Source organism: Oncorhynchus kisutch, linkage group LG24, assembly GCF_002021735.2.
Source record: "Oncorhynchus kisutch isolate 150728-3 linkage group LG24, Okis_V2, whole genome shotgun sequence".
Lineage (NCBI taxonomy): Eukaryota > Metazoa > Chordata > Actinopteri > Salmoniformes > Salmonidae > Oncorhynchus > Oncorhynchus kisutch.
Genome location: NC_034197.2, coordinates 21,852,059 through 21,879,179, shown reverse-complemented (window position 1 = coordinate 21,879,179; position 27,121 = coordinate 21,852,059). Strand labels below are relative to the sequence as shown.

The following is a 27,121-nucleotide window of genomic DNA, read 5'->3' as shown; positions in this document are numbered from 1 at the left end:
TTGGTGGTGGACCATTTTTGATACACACGGGGAAACTGTTGAGCGTGAAAAACCAAGCAATTCTTTACACACTCAAACCGGTGCGCCTGGCACCTACTACCATACCCCGTTCAAAGGCACTTAAATGTTTTGTTTTTTCCATTCACCTTCTGAATGACACACGTACACAAATCATGTCTCAATTGTCTCAAGGCTTAAAAAATATATATTTAACCCGTCTCCTCCCCTTCATCTACACTGATTGAAGTGGATTAAGGTGAAATCAATAAAGGATCATAGCTTTTACCTGGATTCACCTGGTCAGTCTATGTCATGGAAAGAGTAGATGTTCGTAATGATTTGAACACTCAGTCGACAGTGTACTTACTGTACATACTCATTCAAAGAAACAGAAAGGTTATGTGAAATAAAAGTTGTAAAAGCAAAGTTCCAGAGCATAATGTGTTTATTTTACTGCTTCATTTTCTCTCTTACATTTTGTAACATTGCACTTTTGCAACCCCGTGTTAATATTTTTTATGTGTTTGTTAAGGTGCATCAGAAAAAAAGCCCTTTAATCTGTTTTTGGGATCTCAAATCTCATTGGTAGGTCACAAGTGCCAGAGACAGATATAGTTTGACAGACAACCTCTCAAACTCAGGTCTTGAAGCATCTATGAGTATGCTGGTTTTCATTTATGATCTCCCAGTCGTTTCAGGAAGCCAAAAAAATACACATGCCATCATTGACCAAAAGCATTCATTCATCAATTTCACCTGGCTGCTACTAGCTGCTGGTCTTTTGAGGATGGCTCCAGTACCCAGTCGTAATAAAGGCCGACATGGGAAAGGACTGGAAGGCCCAAACATCAAGGATGATCAAGATATTGAAATAAATTAACAGATTTTAACCTTAGCCCTGTTAGCTTGGAATTAGAGACTTCGCTCACATCGGATGTGAAATCCCCATACAAAAAAGATACTTAATTTGTTAAAAAAAAGGAGAAAAAAAATAAAAATCTGCATTAATATGTAAAATAAGTGTCAAATGTAAAATAAGTTACATTATGCCTGAAACAAGGAAATACATTGGTCCATTTACATGTATAATATAAAGATTTCCATAATTGCATTTATGGGAGATAATTGGCAGGATATTTTAGCATATTGTTCTATATAGTATACTGTACCTAACGTGTGACAGTTTTTTAGCCAATAACACATTTATGCTAGCCTGAGTGCCAGTCTGTTTCTGCTCTCTTGCCTACTCCTTTGGGTGTTGTAACACCAAACATGGTCAGGCTACATTTATGCTCCAAAAACAGATATTGTAACAATGCCCTCCATATTTACTCGTTTTTTGCATTTTTGGAGTTTGTGTCAAAGTTTAGTGTAACATCCATGTTGATTGCTCATGCTATCCCATTTCTGTGTTCTATATTGTAACAATAGAATCTTCTCATTCGGACTGTTCTTTGGTAAACAAAGGTTACGTAGGTTGCTACTCAAATCAATGCAATGGACATAAGTGTGCATTAGACTGCTGTGTGCCGGTCCCTTGTCCTCCTCTCTGTCCCTTTACTTCCCAGCTCAAGCCAGATCTTAAAGAACCCCCTGGCAGCAGAGGAATAGTCCTCTTTGAAAGGGTGGTGTTTGTAGGCCAAATATAGTACAACTACGATTTCAAGAGAATGCTGAATGATCTCTCCAAAGTAAGGTACAGATTTATGATCTTAATTTGATCACTCTTTTGTTACTAAGATTTTTCCTGCACCGCAGGAAATGCAGATGAGCTTTGATATATACGTAAATTCACTGAAAACCCACAGTAACACACAGTTATATTAACTGTATTGCACTTTTCATGTAGCCTACTTTTGGCCAGCTAATAGCCTAACCACCGATCAAGCAACATTATGGACTAAATGTTCAAATCCTGTAGCTGCAGGATAATTTTGCTGTGACAATATAGTGTAGGTCAAATGAAAATCCTACATCTGTAGTAAGGCTGTGTTCAATCAATGAAACATACACTCTTGAAACCTGAAAGGGTTCTTCAGCTGTCCTCATAGAAGAACCCTTTGAAGAATCCTTTTTGGTTCCAGGTAGAACTCTTTTGGGTTCCATGTAAAAACTCTTTCCACAGAGGATTTTACATGGAACCCAAAAGGGTTCTACCTGGAACCAAAAAGGGTTATCCTATGGGGACAGCCGAAGAACCCTTTTCCAACCCTTTTTTCTAAGAGTGTAGCACATTTCGTACTTCAGTGATAAGAAAACGTGTATCATTCAAGGTTATTTAACACAATCTTTCCTGACATGGTTTAACCCCTGTGCTGCTGACTGCCACCAATGCAGCACACAGGAATTCACATGGTAAGAGCTTTCTTGCACAATTCCTAGGCCATATACTCCCTCCTCGTTGTCCACGCCTTGCTCTCCCATTGTCCTGCCCTTCTTCCTGGCACTCTTACGAGGCACCTAGTCGGGTCTGCTATGTCTGCAGTGATACTGAATCTGGTCCCAGATCATGCTTTTTCTTCACCTCAGTCGTTGCCCTCCTCCTCTTCCGCCTGACCAGCTTTGCCCAGTCGCTGAAAGCAGTGGACCATGGAGGCCAGGAAGAAGCTGGCTATAATGGCCACCACAGAGACTGAGATGCCCGAGAAGATGACAATGAGGATGTCCGTAAGAGAGAGGTAGCCCCGGCATTCCCGGAAACTGGCCTCAGAGAGCAGGCTCAGGGACATAAGACTCCCATCCATGGGGAGGGAACACTGCAACCCCTCCATACCTGAGAAAGAGAGAGAGAGAACAGGATATGATGTCATCAGTCTTGAACACAGTCACTCTATGGACCAATCTCAAATCAACCCCGGCCTACACACAGTGTATATCTAAAATGATTAGAAATGTATAAGTATGGTAACAGCTTAACAGGCAGCAGTGAAGGTAACAGCTTCATTCTTCTATCCTGTCCTTTCAGATCTAATGCATGGTGGAGCTGACCTCTCCTCAGATGACTGAATAAATACACAGGGGATCAGCTGTCCTGTCTGCTCACAGTACTGTGTCACTCAATGTCACTTTCAACTGCTGAAAAGCATGTTGGCCATACAGTTTGGAATGGCACTGTGGTTGGAATCCACTAAGAATGTCTCGTCTGTGATATCATCTTACTGTAACAATTTACAGTAAGTGAGGACACTGAGGGAACAGTTGGGTGCCATTGTTTTGCCTCAGAGTTGTTTGATATATTAGCTATAGCCCAGTACGCCTACAGTAGTAGCTACTGTGCCTGTTCATGTGTCTCACCATTTCCCACACATTGAGTCACATCAAGTCTAAAAAACCCACCCATTTGATCATTTGTGTTAAGTTTTCCCACTTAAAAAATTATAACGATTATGAAAAGCTTGTCTCTTGGCAGTATCAAGTGACTGCATTACCATACATCAACACCTACACCAGGGTTCCCCAAACTTGGTCCTGTTGACTCCAAAGGGTACACGTTTCGTTTTTTGCCCGAGCACTACACAGCTGACTCAAATAATCAAATAATCGTCAAGCTTTGGTCATTTGAATCAGCTGTATAGTGTTGGTGCAAAAACCAAAACATGCACCCCCTGGGGTCCCGAGGCCCGAGTTTGGGAAACTCTGACCTACATGTACAGTAACACACACAGAGCTGAATGGCCTAATGCATCTAGAGAAGTGTGTGGTCTTAACACATCTCTGTTATAGCTAGGCGATTTGGAGATAACACAATGCTTTTAACAGTCATATAAATACATGTGTTTAGTGCCAAGCTATATTCCTGGTGTCGTAGATTGGTGTGATCTACGAGGCTTCGCTGAACACTTGTAACAGACACACACATCACCCCTATTACATAATTTCTTGATATGATTTGACCATGGATCCCTCCAATTTAGCATTTTTCACCCCTCCGAGGCAAACATTAATTTGTGAAATTTCGACTTTGCGATTAGACCTATCTGCTTTGGTTTTCACAGAAGAAGGAGAGTAATCTCTGCTCCAACCAGTGAGTTACTAGCAGACACCAGATGACAGATTTAAAGGGGAACAACCCCTGGGTATTAATACAACAGAGACAGATGCATTAGTGCTTTAGAAGAACACTACTCAGATTAAATGCTTTGTCCATTGTGATCTTGTCTGTTTTGGAGAAAAAACATCACAACACTTGAAGAGTTTAATTACAAAATGCTACATATCCATTTTCAGAAATGTTGGTAAATTAGCTTTTATTGTTTAAATAAATTCTGAAAGACATTGGTGTGTTTACTTCACTATCTAATTATGTACTGGGGTTGTTCAATGACAGACATGTATTTGTTTAAAATGTATCACTTGATGGTTTCATTTCAGAGAGACAAATAATAATGTATTTCTTTTGCTAAATGCTATAAGTAGTCCTGCTAGGTTTTACACAGCCAAATGTAAGAAATAACTAAATTTTAATAAAGAACTGTGCAAATGATACATCTTTGACATCAACATTTAAAACATGTTAAAACAGATCTGTATGTAAAATATTTACATTTTACATTTTAGTCATTTAGCAGATACTGTTATCCAGAGCTTCTTTCAGTAAGTGCATTCATCTTAAAATAGCTAGGTGAGAATACCACATATCATAGTCAAATATACAGGATGCAGCTAAACAATGGATATACAGCTAAACAATGGATATATAGCTAGCGTTTTGAATAACACATAAACAAAACAATTTTCATACACCTAAAATCTATGAATAATGACATCTGAGAACAAGAATATTTTAAACACAGATGAAGGTACCCATAAGCAATCATTTCTGATGAAAACACACATACTGTATGTGAAAGATTAGTGGATATATAAACTCTTCACTTATAAGTTAGGGTTCAAAAGGTTTTGTTATTGTTTTGTGTTCAGTTGCTATATGACATGTAAGAATGCATAAGTATAAGTATTATAGTAGCCTACCCTAATTTGAGAGGATGAAAATATACAGTCACGTGATTTCTTTCTGCATGAGAATAACAGAAGTGTGCAGAACAAGGACGAGACTGATATTTGCGCTCTGGTGATTTGATAATATCGTAATAAGATACAGTAATACACGATAACAGACAATAATGTAACAGCACCAAATTATATATAGATAGATTATACTGTGAATTATTTGATTTATAATGACAAGGGGCATCATTGAGGCTCTGGTTTTCTTGTGAACTAATCCAATCTATTCCACTAATACGAAGTGTTAAATATTTGTTATATTTTCAATCAGTATTCACTGTTTTTGAAAGAAGTATTTGAATAAAACATTACGTAATCTAAAAGCACATATGGTGTACCTCAGTCATGTTCTAATAAAAAGCAGTTCGGGGCGCTTCCATTTTTATCCTGCCTGTGTCTGTAGCTGCAGTGGCCAGCAGTCAGTAGACATCATTATCAAGCGTGTGAGTGTGTGTGCATGTGTATGTATGTGTGTGTGTAAGTGTATATGTGTGGTGAGTCACAGTTAGACCAGAAGGGGTTTTCCACATGCGGAGGGACTCAGTGACCTCATCGCTCTGTGAAATTCCAGTCACGTGGTTCTCCTCTCCTCACTGTGCAGCACAACAAGCAAAGCCCAGACACTGGCTCTTCTGTTCTCAATTCAATTCAATTTAAGGGCTTTATTGGCATGGGAAACATACGTTTACGTTGCCAAAAGCAAGTGAAATAGATCATAAACAAAGGTGAAATAAACAAAAAATTAACAGTAAACATTACACTTACAAAAGTTCCAAAACAATGAAGGCATTTCAAATGTCATATTATGCATATATACAGTAGTCTCTCTCTCTGTCTCTGACTCTGTCTCTGGATCTATTCCTGGCTCTGCACGCCACAGCCATAGTGTCTCGTGTGGAGAGGACCAGAATACTACATTGTAAATAGATGGACAGAGTCCGCATGGTTTCAGTGTTGGTGGTGATGGCGATGGATGTGGGGGTAGGGGTGGGGAAATGTTGAGTATGCCTACATTGTCTGATGCTGCCTATAGACTTAACATCGTCAACAAAATCACTGCATCATATTTGACATGAGTATGCATAGTGTCCTATATTGATGTGTTATATACAGTGCCTTCGGAAAGTATTCAGACCCCTTGACTTTTTCCACATTTTGTTACGTTACAAACTTATTCTAAATTGTATTAAATCGTTTTTTTCCCTCATCAATCTACACACAATACTTCATAATGACAAAGCAAAAACACGTTTTTTTTGTTAAATTATTAAAAATCAAATGTATTAAAATTATAAAAAATCTAAAATCTAACGGAAAAATCGAATTTGCATAAGTATTCAGAACATTTACGCAGCACTTTGTTGAAGCACCTTTGGCAGCGATTACAGCATCAAGTCTTCTTGTACCTTTATTTAACTAGGCAAGTCAGTAAGAACAAACTCTTATTTTCAATGACAGCCTAGGAACAGTGGGTTAACTGCCTGTTCAGGGGCAGAATTTGTACCTTGTACCAATGACAGATTTGTACCTTGTCAGCTCGGGGATTTGAACTTGCAACCTTTGCGGTTACTAGTCCACCGCTCTAACCACTAGGCTACCCTGCCGCCCAAGTATGATGCTACAAACTTGGCACATCTGTATTTGGGGAGTTTCTCCCATTCTTCTCTGCAGATCCTCTCAAGATCTGTCAGCTTGGATGGGGAGCGTTGCTGCACAGCTATTTTCAGGTCTCTCCAGAGCTGTTCGATCGGGTTCAAGTCCAGGCTCTGGCTGGGCCTCTCAAGGACATTCAGAAACTTGTCTTTACGCCACTCCTGCGTTGTTTTGGCTGTGTGCTTAGGGACGTTGTCCTGTTGGAAGGTGAACCTTCGCCCCTGTCTGAGGTGCTTTGGAGCAGGTTTTCTTCAAGGATCTCTCTACACTTGGCACTGTTCATCTTTGCCTCAATCCTGACCAGTCTCCCAGTCCCTGCAGCTGAACAACATCCCCAAAGCATGATGGTGTCCCCAAAGCATGACCATGCCTCACCGTTGGGCCAGGTTTCCTCCAGACGTGATGCTTGACATTCAGGCCAAAGAGGTCAAACTTGGTTTCATCAGACCAGAGATTCTTGTTTCGCATGGTCTGAGTGTCTTTAGGTGCCTTTTGGCAAACTCCAAGCGGGCTGTCATGTACCTTTTACTGAGGAGTGGCTTCCGTCTGGCCACTCTGCCATGAAGGCCTGATTGGTGGAATGCTGCAGAGATGGTTGTCCTTCTGGAAGGTTCTCTCAGCTCCACAGAGGAACTCTAGAGCTCTGTCAGAGTGACCAACAGGTTATTGGTCACCTCACTGACCAAGGCCCTTCTCCCCCAATTGCTCAGTTTGGCTGGGCAGCCAGCTCCAGGAAGAGTCTTGGTGGTTCAAAACTTCTTCCATTTAAGAATGATAGAGGCCACTGTGTTCTTGGAGACCTTCGATGCTGCAGACATTTTATGGTACCCTTCTCCACATCTGTGCATCAACACAATCCTGTCTCGGAGCTCTACGAACAAATCCTTTTGACCTCATGGCTTGGATTTTGCTCTGACATGAGCTGTCAACTGTGGTACCTTATATAGACAGGTGTGTGCCTTTCCAAATCATGTCCAATCAATTGAATTTACCACAGGTGGACTCCAATCAACTTGTAGACACATCTCAAGGATGATCAATGGAAACAGGATCCACCTGAACTCAATTTTGAGTCTCATAGAAAGGGTCTGAATACTTATGTAAATAAGGTATTTCTGTTTTTGATTTTTAGTACATTTGTAAAAATGTCTTAAAACCTGTTTTCATTTTGTCATCATGGGGTATTGTGTGTAGATTGCTGAGGATTTTAAAAATGTTATAATAACGCTATAACCTAACAAAATGTGTAAAAAGTCAATGGGTCTAAGCACTTTCTGAAGGTACTGTATATATATATATCAGCTGCCATGCTGCTATATAGTTGGAATTATATTTTAGTTTGTGCCTGTGTGTGCTAGTGCTTACTGTAATGAATCTCTTCGTCGTCTGAGGAGGAGTAGGAAGGATCGGACCAATATGCAGCGTGGTAAGTGTCCATGTTAATTATTTATTCGACTGAACACACAAAACAAAATAACAAAGTGAAAGGAAGAAACAAAACAGTCCTGTCAGGTGAATACACAAAATAATAGTGGGAACTACCCACAAATAATAGTGGGAACACAGGCTACCTAAGTATGGTTCTCAATCAGAGACAACGATTGATAGCTGCCTCTAATTGGGAACCATACCAGGCCAAAAGCAGAAATACAAAACCTAGAACAAAAACCTCGAATGCCCCCCCCCCCCCCCCCCCCCCCCCCCCCCCCCCCCCCCCCCCCCCCCCCCCCGCGGTGGCGGCCCCACTCTACCATAGTCTTGGCCCTCTTAAGTGGCTATAGACGGGAGACTCCGGCAGCGCCTGACTGACGGGCGGCTCTGGCAGCTCCTGGTTGACGGGCGGCTCTGGCAGCTCCTGACTGACGGGCAGCTCTGGCAGCTCCTGACTGACGGGCGGCTTTGGCAGCTCCTGACTGACGGGCGGCTCTGGCAGCTCCTGACTGACGGGCGGCTCTGGCAGCTCTGGACAGGATGGAGGCTCTGGTAGCTCCGGACAGGAGGGAGGCTCTGGAAGAGCTGGACAGGAGGGAGACTCTGGAAGCGCTGGACAGGGGGGACACTCTGGAAGCGCTGGACAGGAGGGAGACTCTGGAAGCGCTGGACAGGCGGGAGCACCTGGAGGGAGGAGACGGAGAGACAGATTGGTGCGTGGGGCTGCCACAGGAGGCCTGGTGCGTGGAGGCGGCACCGGATCGACTGGACCGTGGAGGCGCACTGGAGGTCTCGAGCACCGAGCCTGCACAACCTGTCCTGGCTGGATACTCCCCGTAACCCGGCAAGTGCGGCGGGGTGGAACAGACCGCACTGGGCTGTGCTGGCGAACTGGGGACACAGTGCGTAGGGCTGGTGCCATATAGCCCGGGCTGAGGAGACGCACTGGAGACCAGATGCGCTGAGCCGGCTTCATTGCTCCTGGCTCGATGCCCACTCTGGCCCGGCCGATACGAGGAGCTGCGATGTAGCGCACCGGGCTATGCCTGCGCCACGGTAAGCATGGGGAGTTGGCTCTAGTCTCCTACCTGACTTAGCCACACTCCCCGTGTGCCTTCCCCCAAGACATTTTTGGGGCTGCCTCTCGTCCCTGTTGCGCTGTTGTGCTAACTCCTCATAATGCCGCCGCTCTGCTTTAGCTGCCTTCAGCTCCTGCCTGGGGCGGCGATATTCCCCAGCCTGTGCCCAGGGTCCCTTACCGTCCAAAATCTCCTCCCATTTCCAGGAGTCCAGAACCCTCTGCTCCTGGTTACCACGCTGCTTAGTCCGGTTGTGGTGGGTAGTTCTGTAACGAACCTCTTCATCATCTGAGGAGGAGTAAGAAGGATCGGACCAATATACAGCGTTGTAAGTGTCCATGTTAATTATTTATTCGACTGAACACACGAGACAAAATAACAAAGTGAAAGGAAGAAACTAAACAGTTCTGTCAGGTGAATACACAAAACAGGCTACCTAAGTGTGGTTCTCAATCAGAGACAACGATTGACAGCTGCCTCTGATTGGGAACTATACCACGCCAAAAGCAGAAATACAAAACCTAGAACAAAAACCTTGAATGCCCACCCCAACTCACGCCCTGACAAAACTAAAACAGAGACATAAAAAAGGAACTAAGGTCAGGACGTGACACTTACCTGCATATGGACATGCGTGCTTGTCTGCATCCATGGGTGCATGTACTTTTGTGTGTGTTTGTTTATGTATATGTTTGTGTGTGTGTCACTCTTAGAGCAATGGAGTATCTTTTACTGTGAGGGAACATTAGTCTAGACCAGGGATGTGCAACTTCGATGGGGCTGGGGTCCACAAAAAAATCGGAACTAACTATGATGGGCCACAGTGACTCATGGGTCTGCATACCCTCATCCATACCGACACATGCAGTCTGAGCTGGCCGTAGACTTTTGGGGACCTAAGTGAAATTTGGTTGGGGAGCCCCCCCACCTTGCAACCAAACATTTTAACGGCCCTCCTCTTGACAGCGGAAATAAATAAAAAATATGTATTAGAGTTAATTTCCTGCAATTTTAGACATTTTGCCATGGGCATGGAGAAAATTTTGCAATTCTACACATTTTACCATAGGACAGAGAGAAGATTTTTCAATTGTATAACTAATTTCATGCAATTCTACTCATTTTGCCATGGAGCAGAGAGAAGAATTTGCAGTTTTACAACTAATTTGACTCATTTTGCTATAGGGTGGAGAGAAATGTTAGCAATTTAGAATATGATATCTGATTGAGCGTGACTAAAAAAATCAATGGGGGCCACCCAGTCGGTAATTTGACCATGATAACTACAAGTTTAGATAGCTGGCTAGACTAACTCAACAATCAAAACCTTTTAGCTGACATGGGCTAATTGAGTGACTGTCAGTGACTCACATAACAAGAGAAAAACTGCTGATGCACAACCAAATTTCTAAATTGCACCTTGTGTATTCTACTATTCTAACTCTCAACAGTAAGTTGAGTCCCAGGTTGTTGTTAATATAATTTTTATTTGGGGGGGGGGGGGGGGGGGGGGGGGTGATCCGCGGGCCTACAGTTGCCCATCCCTGGTCTAGACAATATCAGTGTCAATGGTAAGCTGTCGTCAGTATAAAATGAAGTGTAGTAAAACATGCATGCTGATTGTTCATCCTTGACTCAACAGCACTAGAGAACAGCACTCAATGGTATGATTATACAGGTTACCGCTTTGAATAATTCACACACACTCACCTAAAGGCACCATTGTGAAATATCCTCAGCTACTGTGTTTTAAAGGGGCAATCTGCAGTTCAAACAACAACAAAGTGGTTATATTCTTCAAGAATCAATGAGTATATATCTTTTTTTTTTTAAAGCTGTCCCAATCGCAGATTGACCCTATTACTGAGCTTTGTTGCATCTTGATGATACAGTACCTGAGAGCAGGCTACAATGTGTATGTGAAACCAGCACTCACAAACTCAATGAGTAAAGCTCAATAGTTTGTAAATGTCTATTTATGTTCTCAGATGCTATACAGATCAATATAATCTCAATCAGGAACTGACAGAGCAATGTCACTGATGCTAGATAGAAAAGTGGGTCAAAGAAAGATGTTACTGTTTGGGTCAGTGAAAATACAGTGTCCAAGAGCAAATGTACTTTTTGACTTATTCCACAAAGTGACTGCGCTTGATTGAATGGTTCTGTGGAAGCGTCCAGGACAACAAGTGATCCATTATCCTGCGCCCTCCAGCCCCCAGTTTGTTCACAGTTCTAGTTCACACTCAGTAATTAAGAAGTATTGATTGTGATTAAGCCTCAGAGGGTCAGGAATTTAGTAATAAGGGAGTAAATGACTTGTTTAATCCATCAAATCTTAATTTCTTATTAATGAATATACACTCCGATCCATGTTTCTAGTCTGCTGCCTTGTCTGAATGATGACAAGATTATCATGGCTTGCAACTAGTTTGTCCCCAATGCAATGGGAAAGATTAAGTCTGACTATATGTAAAATATACTGTACATTCACATGTCCTTTAGAGTAACATACAGTAGAGGTTTTCTAGGGTGAGCCTTAATTAGCAAGGAGCCTAAAGTTGCTAAGGCCTATAGCGTCCTGAGACCTGAAAAAAATGTGTTTGGGATTTCAATATTTTTTCTATAACGTAAGTGTTTGGGGTGAAAAATACATGTAACCCCAAAAAATGTGGGAACAAATATTGTTATTTTTATTGTAAGTGCAAAATTGTCCTCCGTAGTGGTCATTAGGATGTAAATATACACAAATTAACATGACAGTCAATGGGTACAGTACTGTAGGTGAAAAACATAGTTGTGGCATCTGGGTGTCCACTACAGAGGACATTTCTTGATAAGCTCTTATTTAGCTCTTATTTAATGTGAAAAAAATATGACAAAGTCCTGACCAACTCACTTAACTATTGCTGAAATACTCACTTACTAGAAAACATTTGAATATCAAACTCACAAAAACTATAATTAATAATTACACACACTTTTCACATGTCCATAAAATGTGCTAATTTTAACGGCAGCCATCTTTTAAAGAACCAGGAAGATAAAGTTGTCAAGGTCACACCCCTACACGTGATATCATTGAAAAGTCCAGAATGTCCTCTCAAAGGGACAACAGGATTTAATACAGTGGCTTGTATGGCCTCAGAGACACAGACCAAGAACTGATGTCCACTAGAGAGGACAAAAATACATTTCTGGGTTTCAGGAGGACAGAAGAGCACTTAGAAAGCACCATAGTGTCGGTGTGTGTACTGTATGTGTCTGGGCTCACCGAAGGCTAGGCGCTAATGTGCCACACAGAATGTTGTTAGTATAACATTGTGTTCTGCCACGAGTCCAGGTCACAGCTATTGAAAATAAATCCACTGTGAAGATTGTTGATGTGTCAATTTGATAATTATTATGATCCATAGAACATCCTGTTGCTTTGATTAGCGTACTGTAATAACATAGGTTGCCTCCCACATGGCACCCTATTCCCTATATACTGCACTACTTTTGACAAGAGCCTTATGGGCCCTGGTCAAAAGTAGTGAACTATAAAGGGAATGGGGTGCCATTTGGGACACACATATGGCCCTAATTCCAGCGGAAATAATATTGATGTGTGTCATTTGGACAGACCTTAATAAACTTGTAAGAACATGTATTTAGTAGCACTAGCCAAGCTCTCTTGGGAAGCAGTTAAAGGGATACTTTGGGAATTTGTCCATTTTCCCCAGAGTCAGATGAACTACCATTTTGATGTGTATGTATCCAGTATGAAGGAAGTTAGAGGTAGTTTCGCGAGCCAATGCTAACTATCCTATATGATCAATGACTGGAAGTCTATGGGTATCTGCTAGCATGCAGTTGGACTTCCACGCATAGAATGTTGGTCAGATCTCAGCACTGTGCACCTGCATACAATGTGACGTGTTACAGTAGCTCTGGAGAATGACAGTGAGCATTATACAATGCGTGCAATGACCTGTCAACACTGCAAACAAGGAAGAATTATGTAAACATTAATAGACATTAATAGCCTAACTGTCCATACTGTAACAGTACATCGAGTGGATCAGAAATGCTTTTTGTCCGTCATTAAATGAACAATGCAGGTATATTATGATCTATCAAGTGATTCAGATCCTATTGAATGTGATACCCTGGCCTCATATCTTTTTGATCTTGAAGATCTTACTCGTGATCTACTCCTTGTATATTTTGTCGGACAGTGTTTGAGGATGTAAACAATAAACAGTCTTCTTGTTGTGATTTTAGAACTTGTGCGCACAAACACACCCCCACACGTAAACACACACACACACAAACACACACATGCAAACACACACACAATCTGAGAACAGACTCTAATGAGGCATATGGTTAATTAATTATTCAGACACAATCTGGTATCTTGAATCTGGGACTCCCCACTAGTCTACCACAATTATCTTTCTGCTTTTCTCATGCTCACCAAGATGTCTCAGAGTGATCTTATTCATAACAACATTGACTTGTCCATATCTATACAGAATTATCAGTAGTATGAGCAACAAGCTGCACTTGAAATAAATAAAGATGAGGTTGATAGCCAATAGCTGTTTAAATGATAGACAATTGAAAACAAAGAGTAGTAACCATAAAGGAGATGATTTTGGACTACAGGAAAAAGAGGACTGAGCACGCCTCCATTCTCATCGACGGGGCTGTAGTGGAGCAGGTTGAGAGCTTTAAGTTCCTTGGTGTCCACATCACCAACATACTAACATGGTACAAACACACCAAGACAGTCGTGAAGAGGGCACGACAAAGCCTATTCCCCTCAGGAGACTGAAAAGATTTGTCATGGGTCCTCAGATCCTCAAAAGGTTCTACAGCTGCACCATCGAGAGCATCTGGTTGTATCATTGCCTGGTATGGCAACTGCTCGGCCTCTGACCGCTTGGCACTACAGAGGGTAGTGCGAACAGCCCAGTACATCACTGGGGCCAAGCTTCCTGCCATCCAGGACCTCTATACCAGGCGGTGTCAGAGGAAGGCCCTAACAATTGTCAAAGACTCCAGCCACCCTAGTCATAGTGTGGCTGTTGTCTCTGGTACCAGAGCACCAAGTCTAAGTCCAAGAGGCTTCTAAACAGCTTCTACCCCAAGCCATAAGACTCCTGAACATCTAATCAAATGGCTATCCAGACTATTTGCATTGCCCCCCCCCCCCTTTTACACCGCTGCTACTCTCTGTTGTTATCATCTATGCATAGTCACTTTAAATAACTCTACCTACATATTAACTCAACTAACCGGTGCCCCTGCACATTGACTCTGTATCGGTACCCCCCTGTATATAGTCTCGCTATTGTTACTTTACTGCTGCTCTTTAATTACTTGTTACTTTTATTTCTTATTCTTGTCCGTATTTTTTAAAACTGCATTGTTGGTTGGGGCTCGTAAGCATTTCACTGTAAGGTGGACCTGTTGTATTCGGTGCATGTGACTAATACATTTTTGATTTGTTTTGATTTAATTTTGATATGTTCATAGATATTGGGCCAAGTAGAGTCATTTAATGTAATACTAACCACTGTTACATGCATTACACTATCTGTATTTCAGTGTACTGTGCAGTCTTATATTATTATTCTATAACTGATTGGCTTAAGGTTTGATAGCTTATAAATGGTTTGAATCAGAAACGAGTGGGCTGCTGGATTATGACAAAAGATTGGTTTTCTATGTCCTAGCACAGGCAAAGATGGTAAAACAAATACGTGCTGTTAAGCAGCTTACATACCCATTGGAAGCTTGTGGCAGTTCTCCGTGAGCCACACAAAAAGTTTGGCAAAGTGACAGTTGCACACCCAGGGGTTGCCCTCCAGGCGCACCACCCGGAGTGAGGTTAGGGGCTCCAGCACCCCCACATCCAGCCCCTGCAGGCCGTTCCTCTCCAGCTCCAGCTCTCGCAGCGAGGTCAGCCCCAGGAAAGCATCCTCTTCCACCAGGCTAAGGTAGGGGTTGTTCCCCAGACGCAGCTTGATCAGGCTCCGGGACTCCACAAAGGTCCCTGACTGGATCTCTGTCAGGTTGTTGCTGCCCAGGTCCAGGAAGACTAGGCGAGATGAGGTGCTGAGGGTGCCGGGCTCCAGCACCGACAGGGAGTTATTCCTCAGGTCCAGGTAGACCAGGTCACTGTACAGAACCAGGAAGTCCGAGGGGATCCAGGGAATCCAGTTGTCGGAGAGAAGGAGGCGCCGGACGTCCAGGGGGATGGGGCTAGGGAGGCTGGTGAGACCTTGGCCCTGGCAGTCCACGGTGTGGTGGTCTGGACACAGGCAGCTGGACGGACAGTTGTGGCCCCGAGTCAGCAAGGTGGAGGAAAGCAAGGCAAGGAAAGGCTGAAGCCAGTTAATGCATGGTAACATTGTCAAGGGGGTGCGAGGTGAGAGGGAGAGCAGGGGTTTAGGTAGGGGAGGAGGAGGTTGGGAGGAAGGAGGTACAGGACAGGAGAGGGCACAGGGGAGGGGGTAGAGATCAAGGGATGGGAGATTAAGGAAGGGGAGGGGGAAGCAGAAGAAAGAAAGGAGTCAATGTCCTGGCGCTGGCATCTCTCTTCCTCTTGTTGAGTAGTCTACAAAGGCTAAGCCATCGAGCGGCGAGAGAGATGCGCAACGGTGTTTTCAAGGAGATCATGTAGCAAGCGGTCTGGATCGAAAAGCAGCCTGCTGGCTTTGAGGGAATAAGGGGAGGAGTGAGAGAGAGGGAGTGAGCGAGAGAGAGAGAGAGAGTAAGGGAGGGGGGTTAAATAGAAACTAGCAAACCAGAGACGTGCGCTGGGGAGGGTGTGTGTTGGGAGTGGGGAGAGTGGGGGATGGGGGGTGGAGGGACATAGGGTAAGCCAGAAGGTGGTGTGAGTTTGCAGGAGGGTCGACCCTCAGAGTCTCATTACTCCTTCTTCAGAACAATTAACGAGGGACACCGTCTGTGAGTCAGAAGAAGAATATACTGTGAGGATCTAAGCATTGGAAGGCTAGACTCACTGAAAGCATGGGTATTTATATCCAACCGTATGGGCTGGGGAGATACCGACAGTGACTCGAGTCCAAATGACATCAGATAACTCACATGTTGTGATGATGTCACATGGCTCCCAGCAGAATCCCAGGAGGAATATAATCCTGATGACTGTGATCCTTGGGAATCATCATCACATACGTCTCCTCCTCAACTGTCCTCTGTCTCACTGTGCTGCACGATCCGGCCATCCCAGCTCTGTTGCCATGACAACATGCTCTAAACATACACCGTGGTGTGAAGCTGCCTGTGCAGCACAGGCGAATATCCCAAAAGTGTCATATTGAGGAACGCCATCACATGACAGCTTGCCACAGCGGGGTGATGCGTTTGTCTCGTGCCTTTCCTGAGCAACAAGCTGAATGGCTGTCTCATACAATCCACTCCTGTAGCTTTAATGCATGTCCTATACATTCACAGTTAGAAAAACATACAGTACATACACTACAGTTTTAACACATCCACTGCAAAAGCCAAGTGGTCTTCAGAAATACTGTACCTTAAACTAAGCAATGTGTTCCCAATGGCAGTTACCTTACCAACGGCAGCTAATTTGCCAGCTGTTGTTGTTTACATGCTATGTACCTCTATGCTACAGTACAGTAGTCAGACATCATGTCCACAGACCGCAGTTACAGAAACAGAATATATGCTATGTCCACCAAGAGCATTTCCTGATACATCAAACATGCTTGTTGGGAATAGCATGTCACAGATATAATTGTGGGAAGCAGGTGTACTGAGGGTGCTGCAACACCCCCTGAAAAACATAAATACAATTAAATATTAATTAAAAAATGTATTTTTTTCTTTTGAAGAAGGGCCATTTGCTACAGGGCCATCGGGCCTTGGTATAACAAATACCTGTATACAGTCACTAGTAAAAGTCTACACACCCCTTGCACAATCTGGACATTTTACATACAGCCTTAAAATGAAATAGAAAATGTATTAAATTAGATTTTTTTCCGACCGATGTACTCCACATTTACAAAGTGGAAGAAAAAGTCTATTTAAAAAAATGTAATAAAATGTCATTTAAAAAAAGATGTCTTGATTTCATATTTCTTTTGATCCTGACAAACTCCACATTCACTGCAGGTGAAAATCATTTTGAACGTTAGGGAGGGGGTGCACTTGGAGTTGGAGGTTCCTATAAGAAGGGTAAATTCCAATGAATCCCAGTAATTGAGATTATGTAAATCAGCTAACTGTTAGCTATGCTGTTGTTACAATGTAACTAGTCTTTACCTGTGATTGAAGTTTGTTCTGCTGCTAACATCTGAGTTGTAGTTTCTGCTTGTGCAGCAGTCGGAGGATGCGTGCAGTGCAGCTGAGTGAGCACTCCTGTGTGGGCAGAGGAGCGGGGGAGGGGACATTTTCCAAGATTCAAAAATGAGAAATTAGCGAATTTGATGGGCAATTCTTTATAGAAAAGGACAAAAATTTGACTAAAAGTTGAATAAAAATGGAAAGGGCACTTCACTTATAGGAGGGCAACAGGGCAGGTGCTCAAGCACCCCTAGAGCCATATCTGTGCACGTGCCTGCATCAACATTAATCACTAATTTCATTGGCACCAACACAGAAATTATTATTGTTATTGACTAGTTGATAAGTTTTATTCTTTAGTGTAATTGTAGGGAGCTTGCCTGCAGAGGCCGTTAGGGCCCTATGAAGTGAAAATAGGCTAATGTGTTTCCCCCCATGCAGTTCATGTTTAGCATGTAAATAAATGTCAGTGTAACCTGATGTGTGGCACCCTGGGTCGGAAACAGCTGCACATACAGGGCTGGGAGGGAGGGAGGTGCCAATGGAAAAGCATGGCGCCTCACTTTCCAACGGTCATTTTCAAAGTGACCCAAGCATCCAAGACAGTGGGGCCCAGCTGTCACTTCTTTAGTTGCACGTTGGCAGGTGTAACTGTGCCCGCTGGCTGTGTACCCTGGGTGCCAGTCAAGGACAGAGAGCTAGGGCTCTGAGGGGGAGTGCCACTGTGGAAAGTTAGACAGACATCTTGTTCCTCTTCAAAAAGAAACCTGAGACCACCTGTCAGTCGTTCTGTGAGTTTGCGTGCGTGTGTCCAAACACCACACCTGCCAACTGTGAGACTTGAACAAGGTTGTCAGCTATGTGAGTCATCTTTTGTGATATCTGACTGAAGTCTAGCTACATTCTGTACTATCAAGAATCAGGATCAAGCTGCAGGAATTTGACAGACAAACAGGCAGGCAGACAATGGGCAGTTGGGCTTTCGAGGGTGTAGTACAATGTGCCTTCTGGGAAATGAGATACACTTACCCAGATTATGTTTCTGAAATAAAGGAATCCAGAAGTACTTGATCACAAATGTCTTCAGCTGAGGAAATCTCTTATCTAGCAGAGAAAGTTGCACCCACGTCCGTTACATTGACAGATGTATGTATATATCCGGATTTGCTCCAAGTTTGTTTACATTTGATGGTAAAGAATGACAGCACTCTCTCCGAAAGCACACATGACCACACAATGACCCAGTGAGTGAAAGAAAACTGTTGATGTACAACTTGGAATCAAGCCTTCTAATTCTTGTATTTGGAAATGTAATTACTATACGATAAATTACTGAACAGATGAGACTTCGGGCAAATGCTCACCAATGCAAAAACAAACAGACAAGCAACTTGACTGTTGACATTGTTGGACAAATATCCTAGAGTGGTCTCTACTTCCCTCTTGTGTTCAATGTGTCCTTTACAGTCTCAGGACCAGTCATTTTACAGTGAAGATAAAACACATTAAGTAGAAGTAGAAAATAGTAAGGGATAAGATCTTTATTTGGTGAATATAAATGTAATGCAGGATAAAGGGGAAAGGTTCTTGAAGAAAATAAAAGTACTTTGAGACGGAATGTAACCAATATTTTATTATTATTATTATTGAAACAGTTGTACCGGCTTTCAGTTTGTTGTTGTAGATGTTGTTTTCTTTTGTTTTGTCTTTTTTTTTTAAATAAAATAGACAAATAACAGTATTACAAATAATTAAAATTGTTACATCCTTCACAGGGTTACAGTCAATGTACATTTATACAGAAAACGAAACGTCCCAATGCAATCACAGTGGTTAGGACTGGACGGGGAGGGGGGGCTGGTAGACCAAGGACGGAGGACAAAAGTGAAAGAATGTGAAAAAGGTACTATAATGGTATAGAGGTATAGTAATAGCACAGTTTTAACATGGGACCAGCATAGGGAATGAGAGTTCTTTTTACACACAGAGAATGACAAAAACTTAAATGTGGTCATATAGAGAGGGCACAACAATATTGACTTGAGGTTACAGTAGAAGCGTCCATTTTGGTTTCTTTTGTTAGTAAATGGCACACACAGAGATGGCAGGTTCTTTCTGAGTGTATTTGTTGACAGAAGCAAAAAAATAAACAAATAAAGATTTGTTTGATTTGACAGTCTTCCTTCATTCACAAATTCAGGTCTTGTATAGTACATTGCCTCCCCACTTGTTATGCTAGGCCTATAAAAACAAAGTAAATTAGTGTCTGGGGCTATCCTTTATGATCAAATAGCAAAGCTTCCAACACATTAATGCACAAGCTGTACCTTGATGAGAAGCTATGCTAAACAACAGATAATACATAATAAGATGAGGACAATGTATCTGTAAAGAACTGCAGATGATAGTCTTTGGAAGAACATATCCCTATTTATTGAAGTGGGGAGTGTCTCTTTTCCCAAGAAAAGCAGAGTTTGTTGGTTGAGTAGCAGTAGTATAACATTTTAATAACACTGTTGTCTCATTGAGGTGTCTCCTAATTAGTACCTTATTTATAACTATTAAATGCTATGTGAGATGCCCTATGGAATGGCTGATTGGGATTTCTCCATGAAGTGCTGAGACAATGGAAGCATGCAGACACTGTAGCACTCAAAGAGCAGAGGTTGCAATATCCTGGTTTTACTTGTCTAGTATCTTTTGGCTGCTTAGAACAACACTTTTCAAAAACATTTCAAATGTTTTCCTGCTGATCCCTGAACCTCAAGTTCACTACGTTATGGACGGAGTATCAACGTGTAAACTTGTTGTGATTTGTGCTGGCACAATAGGAGGAAGACGTATACCCTACCGCTCAGTACAACAAAAACTGAAGCCCGTCCGTTTTTTAAATGACCTTTCATCCATTTCTTTAAAAAGTCCCCACTTTTCTCTGAGACGATTCATAAACACGTGTTCTAGCTTTTTAAATAGTAACGGCAACAGTATATACATGTCAATATGCCGGCAGTGTATGACCCCAGATTACGTGACAATTCACAGCTCCATATTGTCAAAGGTGATCATATGTAGCAGTATAAAAACAAAAAACAAAAACTATTTAAAAACCAACCAAATGAGCACAGTGTTCTGTGAAGTCTTTTAAATACCAGCAGGCTCCTTTTCTGATCATTTCCCACCTGTGGAGCTTCAGAGGCTGCCATTTTGTGCAAGTACAGTTTTGAACACCTGGCTGCATAACCTAAGGCAGCCATTTTGTATGTACCATAAAGGGGAGGGCAAGTGCTTTTTCATGACAGGACCAAAGTACATTGGTATTCACATGAGATCCTTTAAACATAGCGGAGGGCAAAAGGAAAGCGTAATCTAAACTTTGCACACAACAATTTTGTAATGGAAGAATTCATGGTAGCGCCCATTCTACTTCATCATTAAGGTGCACATAGAAACATTTAAAAAACTACTCACTGAGTCACTGAAGCAAAGATTGCACGGAGCAGAACTCCAAAACAATGAAAATGGCCGACATGGTTCAGTGGCTATGGCAACCTGTGATTCCCAGAAGAGAGAGAAACAGCCCCTAGGCTTTTGGGGACCCTAAACAAGATTTGGTTAGCTGACATGAGCTAATTGAGTGACTGCCACTGACTGACAATATAGTGATCTCCAAAATATTGTGACAGTGACAATTTTTGTTGTTGTTTTGACTCTGTACTCCAACCTCTTGGATATGAAATTATACAATGACTATGAGGTTAAAGTGCAGACTGTCAGCTTACATTTGAGGGTATGTTTCATATGTTTCTAAACACTTCTACATTAATGTGGATGATACAATGATTATTGATAGTCCTGAATGAATCGTGAGTGATAATGAGTGAGAAAGTTAGATGCACAAATATCATACCCTCAAGACATGCTACCATGTTATCATTTCATATAACATGGGAGGTTAGCCTTTTTCGAAGAGAGATATATTTATGCTTCTGTAACTTTCTCACTCATCATTATTTGTGTTTAGAAACATATTATATTCTTATTTACAATAAAAGTGACTCCAAAATAACACAATACATTATTTACCATAGATTTCTATTATAAAATAATCTGAAACACAACCAAAACAAATAGCAAATGCTTTAATATACATATAGGTGAATTTCTCCCAATACTTTTGGTCCCCTAAAATGTGGGGACAATGTACAAAAAGTGCTGTAATTTCTAAACGGTTCACCTGATATTGATGAAAATACCCTCAAAATAAAGTTGACAGTCTGCACTTTAACCTCATAGTTATTGTGTCATTTCAAATCCAAAGTGCTGGAGTATAGAGCCAAAACAACCACAAAAATGGTAAAAATGTCCCAATAATTTTGGAACTGCTGATGCACAACCAAATTCCGAAATTGCACCTTGTGTAATCTACTTTTCTAACTCTCCACAGTAAATTGAGACCCCGACTGAGAACCCTAGCAACCGCAGGGCGCTACGTGCAGCGCATAGTCTGCAGACAGAGAGTCAAGTGCATCTGATATGTACCAGACAATGACATGCACAGTACATTACATTTATATTATGGTTCTTTTGGGCTGTTGGAAGTAGTGTGTTCAAAGGTTTTTAAAATAACTTTCAAAACGTATTTTCAAGAGATTAGAAGTGTAGGTACTGTAGATAGCAAACAGAAATATAATCTCCACAATTTTCAAATTGTCAAAAGAGAGCATTATTCACAAGAACGCTGAGTCTGATGCTTCCAGAAGATGAGTAATTTCATTTTACATCCATAAAGTCTATGGAACTGTATTGTAGTCTACAATTTTTCCATCCACTCCGTTCAGAGTACTGGTCATATTGTTGGAGTCGCTGATACCCTCAGAACTGTGAAAGATGAGAGTCCTATGAAGTCTGGTCCCAACCTTCTCTTAATAGCCCTTTTAAAGGGCAGTCGTGTTGTTGAGTTTCAGTCTGGGGACTAGTAGAAATCATATCCAACTAATAGACTGTAAACAATATCCTACTACAAACAAAGGGAGGGGCTGCAGCTGTGCACTCAACACAGGCAGGCTGCAGTCGGAGACTGGACACAGTCTGGACACCGTCGTAGGCTCAGCACTGGAGACAGACTTAACATACGAGGGGGTGGTGGTTGTGGACTGAGCACGGCTGCAAACTGACCAGACTGACCGTACAGTACGGGCTGCAGACTGTTGACTGAACTCAGGGGAGGATGGTCTAGAGAAAGGGGTCTGATGGGGGTGGAGGGTCACAGTCTGACAGGGAGACCAGGCTGGGGTCCGGTATAGTCTGGTGTCCTCCTCGTCTAGAGGTCAGACCTCCACAGAGGTGATCTGGTTCATCTGGGCCCGCATGGACTGGACACTGTTCAGGATCTTCTTTTGGTGGCCTGCTAGCGTCACCCCTACTCGGATGATGTCCCTGTGGAGAGAGAGAAAGCAATCAGCAACACAGCATTCTATGACACATTTAGCAAGTCAGCGACACAGCAGTCTATGACACATTTAGCACACTCTATGAGGCCAGATTTATCACAGATAGCACAGTCTAGAACACTTTTAACACAGTCTAGGTCTACTACACATTTAGCACAGTCTATGACACATTAAGATTAGTCTAAAACACATTCAACACAGTCTAGGACACATTTAGCAGGTGGAGGGTGTCTGGGGAGGTTAACTTACTCTGTGGTCATTTGGGAGACCACATCGAAGCTAGTGAACTCCTCATTGGCAAAGTTCTCCTTGTACTGGCCCATCCTGATGGCATCCAGCCACTCATCCACGGTGCTGAAGCTGGAGAAGTCAGGCGTGCTGCGGTCTAGCAGAGGTAGGTGCACACTAGAAACAGGAGAGGAATCCAGTGAGAACCCAAACAAACCCAATAACAACCCAGTGAGAACCCAAACAAATCCATTGGACCCAGTCAGAACCCAAACAAATCCATTGAGAACCCAGTGAGAACCCAAACAAATCCATTGAGAACCCAGTGAGAACCCAAACAAATCCATTGAGAACCCAAACAAATCCATTGAGAACCCAGTGAGAACCCAAAACAAAGGATCAAAGAGAAAGAAACAGTGAATCAAAGAGCCTCAGACGAAACAGTGCATGAGTCTGTCCTTTACAGCTTCCTTTCCTTAAGTCCTTTCCTTGGACTGGAGAGTCCACTAAAATGTGTGGTCGGCATTGTGGAAAGGAGATGAGGAAAGGATGGAAGCTATTTAAGATGACTGGGACACAGCCCGTGAGTGCCTTACCTTGATGACAGCGGCGTCATGGCCTTCAGACTGTTGGGGTTGCGGATCATCTTGTCCAGGTTGTTGACAATCTGGCTGAACTTGGGCCGGTTGTTGCGGTCCTTCTGCCAGCAGTCCAGCATGAGCTGGTGCAGGGCACTAGGACAGTCCATGGGCGGGGGCAACCGGTAGTCCTGCTCTATGGCATTGATCACCTACAGGGCATTGGCACAGATTGATACGAAAATGAATAGAGGCCTTGGCCTAAATTGTTGGTCTTTCCATGTGGTTAATACAGCCTGAATCAAATGTATAGTGAGACTGTCTCAGTCTCTCTCTCTCTGAATGTGTCTCTTTGTCTCAATTGCTGCCTCCCCCCTTTTCTCTCTGTTTTCTCCAAGTGACTGCAACAATCTGCTTTAGGACTAAATATTGTAGGTGAAACGATGATGATAATGACTCCTCCTGGATACTCACATCTTGATTACTCATGTCCCAGTAGGGCCTCTCTCCGTATGACATCACCTCCCACATGACGATGCCATAGCTCCACCCATCACTGGAGGAGGTGAACTTCCTGTACTGAATGGCTTCCGGGGCGGTCCATCGTATAGGGATCTTCCCTCCCTGTAAAGACAGACAAGTGTTTCGTACCAATTCTCTACCCTTCAGCCAGGACCGTGCACTTGGTCACTCCCCTCATGCATTTAGAAGTATTGGATTGGTGCAAATATGCCTGAAGGGAGTTACATTTTGGTCATTAAGCAGATCATCTTCTCCAGAGTGACTTCGTTTCCACCATATTTCTTAAACCAGACCATTTCTTTAAATCTATAAGGAGTACTTCAGTGCACACTTGAGGATAAGGGTAGAAAACCAGACTGCAGCCCGCAAATAAAGCATAGGTTTTGGGTGGATCTCAGTAGTCTCAAGAAGTGGCGATGTTTCATTGTCTTCTTCTGCACTGATCTGATAGCACTGGACAGGTAAAAGCAAATCCTTTGTTAAGACACTGATATTGCTTTCCTGTGTCCTATGCTTGCAAATCAGTGGTGATGAAAGGAATGAGCTGAGAAAAGGAAGCCACATTAGACTACTAGGATGCATCCTGCATGTATAATCTCAAACCTGATACATTTCCATACTAGCATACCACTTAGAATGCATGCCCAATACATTGCTTCATAATAAGTGGTATTCTAGTGTGTAAATTGGAACCATAGAAATATAATCTATTCCTATGATTGGAACAGAGCCATACTCACCAGGACACTGGTGTTTGTGGGGTCTAACTTGCCCAAAATACATTGCTTCATACTATATAGTATGGAAGTATGGATTTTGGGACAGAACCACACTCACCAGGGCGCTGGTGTAGGTGGGATCTGATGTGTCTTCCTCCAGAAACCGCGAGAGCCCGAAGTCAGACACCTTACACACCAGGTTACTATTGACCAGGATGTTGCGGGCAGCAAGGTCCCGGTGCACGTAGTTCATGTCATTTAGGTATTTCATGCCCGCCGCAATGCCACGTAGCATGCCCACCAGCTGGATCACCGTGAACTGCCCGTCATTTTGCTTTAAAAAAAACACTGAAATGTTATATTGCTATGCTATGTTATGTTATACTATGATATGCCATACTGATGTGTTAAGCTATATTAAGCAGTGTTATGCTATGTTATGTTGTACGCTATATTCTCTGATATGTGTTACACATTCCAAAAAATGTGGCTGGTTCTCATATTAGTTCCCCTAGCATTGTTAGCCACACAAAATTGAGCGTCTGGTTGATCCTCTCACCTGGATCTGTGAGCTCACCGGATCTAATTAAGCCTACTCTACACACCTCACACCTGGGCCAGCCCGGGAGGGACCCACCAGAGCTAATCAAAAAACTAAAAGCTATTAAGTGTAGATGTGAAGAAGAGACAGCCACTGTGTTCTTGAATCCATTGGGTTCTAGATGTTGAAAACAGTTGAAAAATCTGTATGGTTACTGTGATATTTCATATGACCTACAATGCTTCACATCTAAATATAGTTTTGATTCTATTATCTCTGAAATTCACTCATGAGATAAGGCAGAGATCTAGCCTTTAGGTACTCCTCAACTCATTTCCTAATCTAGTCGACTTTCCATTTGTTTGCACTGATCCAAAAGACAAGACAGGTGAAAGCCACCTGATGTATTTTAACCAGATACATGTTTGGAAGAAGTAAGGAAAGTAGAAAAGGACAGGAGTCCCGGTGCACGTAGTTCATGTCATTTAGGTACTTCATGCTCACATGTTTTATTTGTCACATGCACTGAATACAACAGGTGAATGAGTTAAGAAAATATTTACTAAATAAACTGAAGAACTAAACATTTCACCATATCATTGGATTAATTCAAAATGCTCTTACATTGATGACTTTTTGCAAATCAAATTACTTTTCCATGTTGATTCAACGTCATCATATCGATTTGTGGGGTTTAAATAAAGTGCAAACAATGTTGTGGAAATTGCAGAACTTCAGAAGCCTTTTTAAACCTCAAAATACACTAGGAAACTTCTCCTCTAACAAGGTAATCAAATTAAGATCCTACATCTGTACTGACCCTGAGGAAGGAGTCCAGCGATCCGTTCTCCATGAACTCAGTGATGATCATGACGGGGGCGCTCTTGGTAACCACACCCTCCAGGTGGATGATGTTGGGGTGGTCAAACTGACCCATGATGGATGCCTCAGACAGGAAGTCCCGCCTCTGGCGCTCTGTGTAGCCCACCTTCAGTGTCTTAATGGCCACCAGGATCTCTCTCTTCCCAGGGAGACGCAGGTTCCCGCTGCACACTTCCCCAAACTCTCCTGAACAATAAAGAGGTTCAGGTTTCAGATATACTGTCCATCAGCAAAGGACTCTGATACACCACTATAAGATGTATCCAAGTGCTATGACATGGGACTGTCACTTGGATATCTTAAATGTACTGTAAGAAAAATGTACAAGATGTATTATTAGGTTTAATCCACACTGTATATCAATATAACATTTTATAGGCCAGTTTCCCAGACACAGATTAAGTCTAGTCAAGGACTCAAAAGTGCTTTCAACTGAGAATCTTCATTGAGAATGCTTTTTAGTCCAGGACTAAGCTCAATCTGTGTTATTACGTATATGTTATAATGTACAGTATATAGGGTTTTCACCTTCACCGGTTGATTTTTTACCTGCGCCAATGACTTGCTCGATCTTGACACAGGAGGTGTCAATCTCTTTGGCAAACTCCCTCACTGCCTCGTTGGGGTCCTCATAAGTGAAGGGATCAATATAGATCTTCATTCCTGGAGACACTTGGAAGGAGAAACAGAAAAAACAGAGGATATG

The 27,121-nt window shown here is 42.5% G+C and overlaps 2 protein-coding genes across 2 annotated transcripts in view; both read right to left on the bottom strand.

The window, feature by feature from the left end:
* Positions 1 to 427: 427 nt before the first annotated feature.
* Positions 428 to 17,065, bottom strand: LOC109869811 (leucine-rich repeat-containing protein 38-like). The gene is made up of 3 exons (XM_020460068.2): positions 16,275 to 17,065; positions 14,947 to 16,131; positions 428 to 2,773 (listed from the first exon to the last, which is right to left on the bottom strand). The coding sequence occupies exons 2-3, from the start codon at positions 15,572 to 15,574 to the stop codon at positions 2,526 to 2,528; spliced, it is 876 nt and encodes a 291-aa protein (XP_020315657.1). The 5' UTR covers positions 15,575 to 16,131; positions 16,275 to 17,065; the 3' UTR covers positions 428 to 2,525.
* A 2,048-nt stretch (positions 17,066 to 19,113) lies between these two features.
* LOC109869324 (ephrin type-B receptor 2-like) overlaps positions 19,114 to 27,121 on the bottom strand; it is a 57,106-nt gene continuing 49,098 nt past the window's right edge. Inside the window, exons 9-15 of the mRNA XM_020459401.2 lie at positions 26,965 to 27,087; positions 26,354 to 26,601; positions 25,111 to 25,326; positions 24,226 to 24,375; positions 23,770 to 23,963; positions 23,195 to 23,350; positions 19,114 to 22,931 (exon numbers count right to left, since the gene is read on the bottom strand). Coding sequence (XP_020314990.2) covers positions 22,823 to 22,931; positions 23,195 to 23,350; positions 23,770 to 23,963; positions 24,226 to 24,375; positions 25,111 to 25,326; positions 26,354 to 26,601; positions 26,965 to 27,087 — 1,196 coding nt within the window. The 3' untranslated portion in view covers positions 19,114 to 22,822. The remainder of the gene's footprint in view (positions 22,932 to 23,194; positions 23,351 to 23,769; positions 23,964 to 24,225; positions 24,376 to 25,110; positions 25,327 to 26,353; positions 26,602 to 26,964; positions 27,088 to 27,121) is intronic.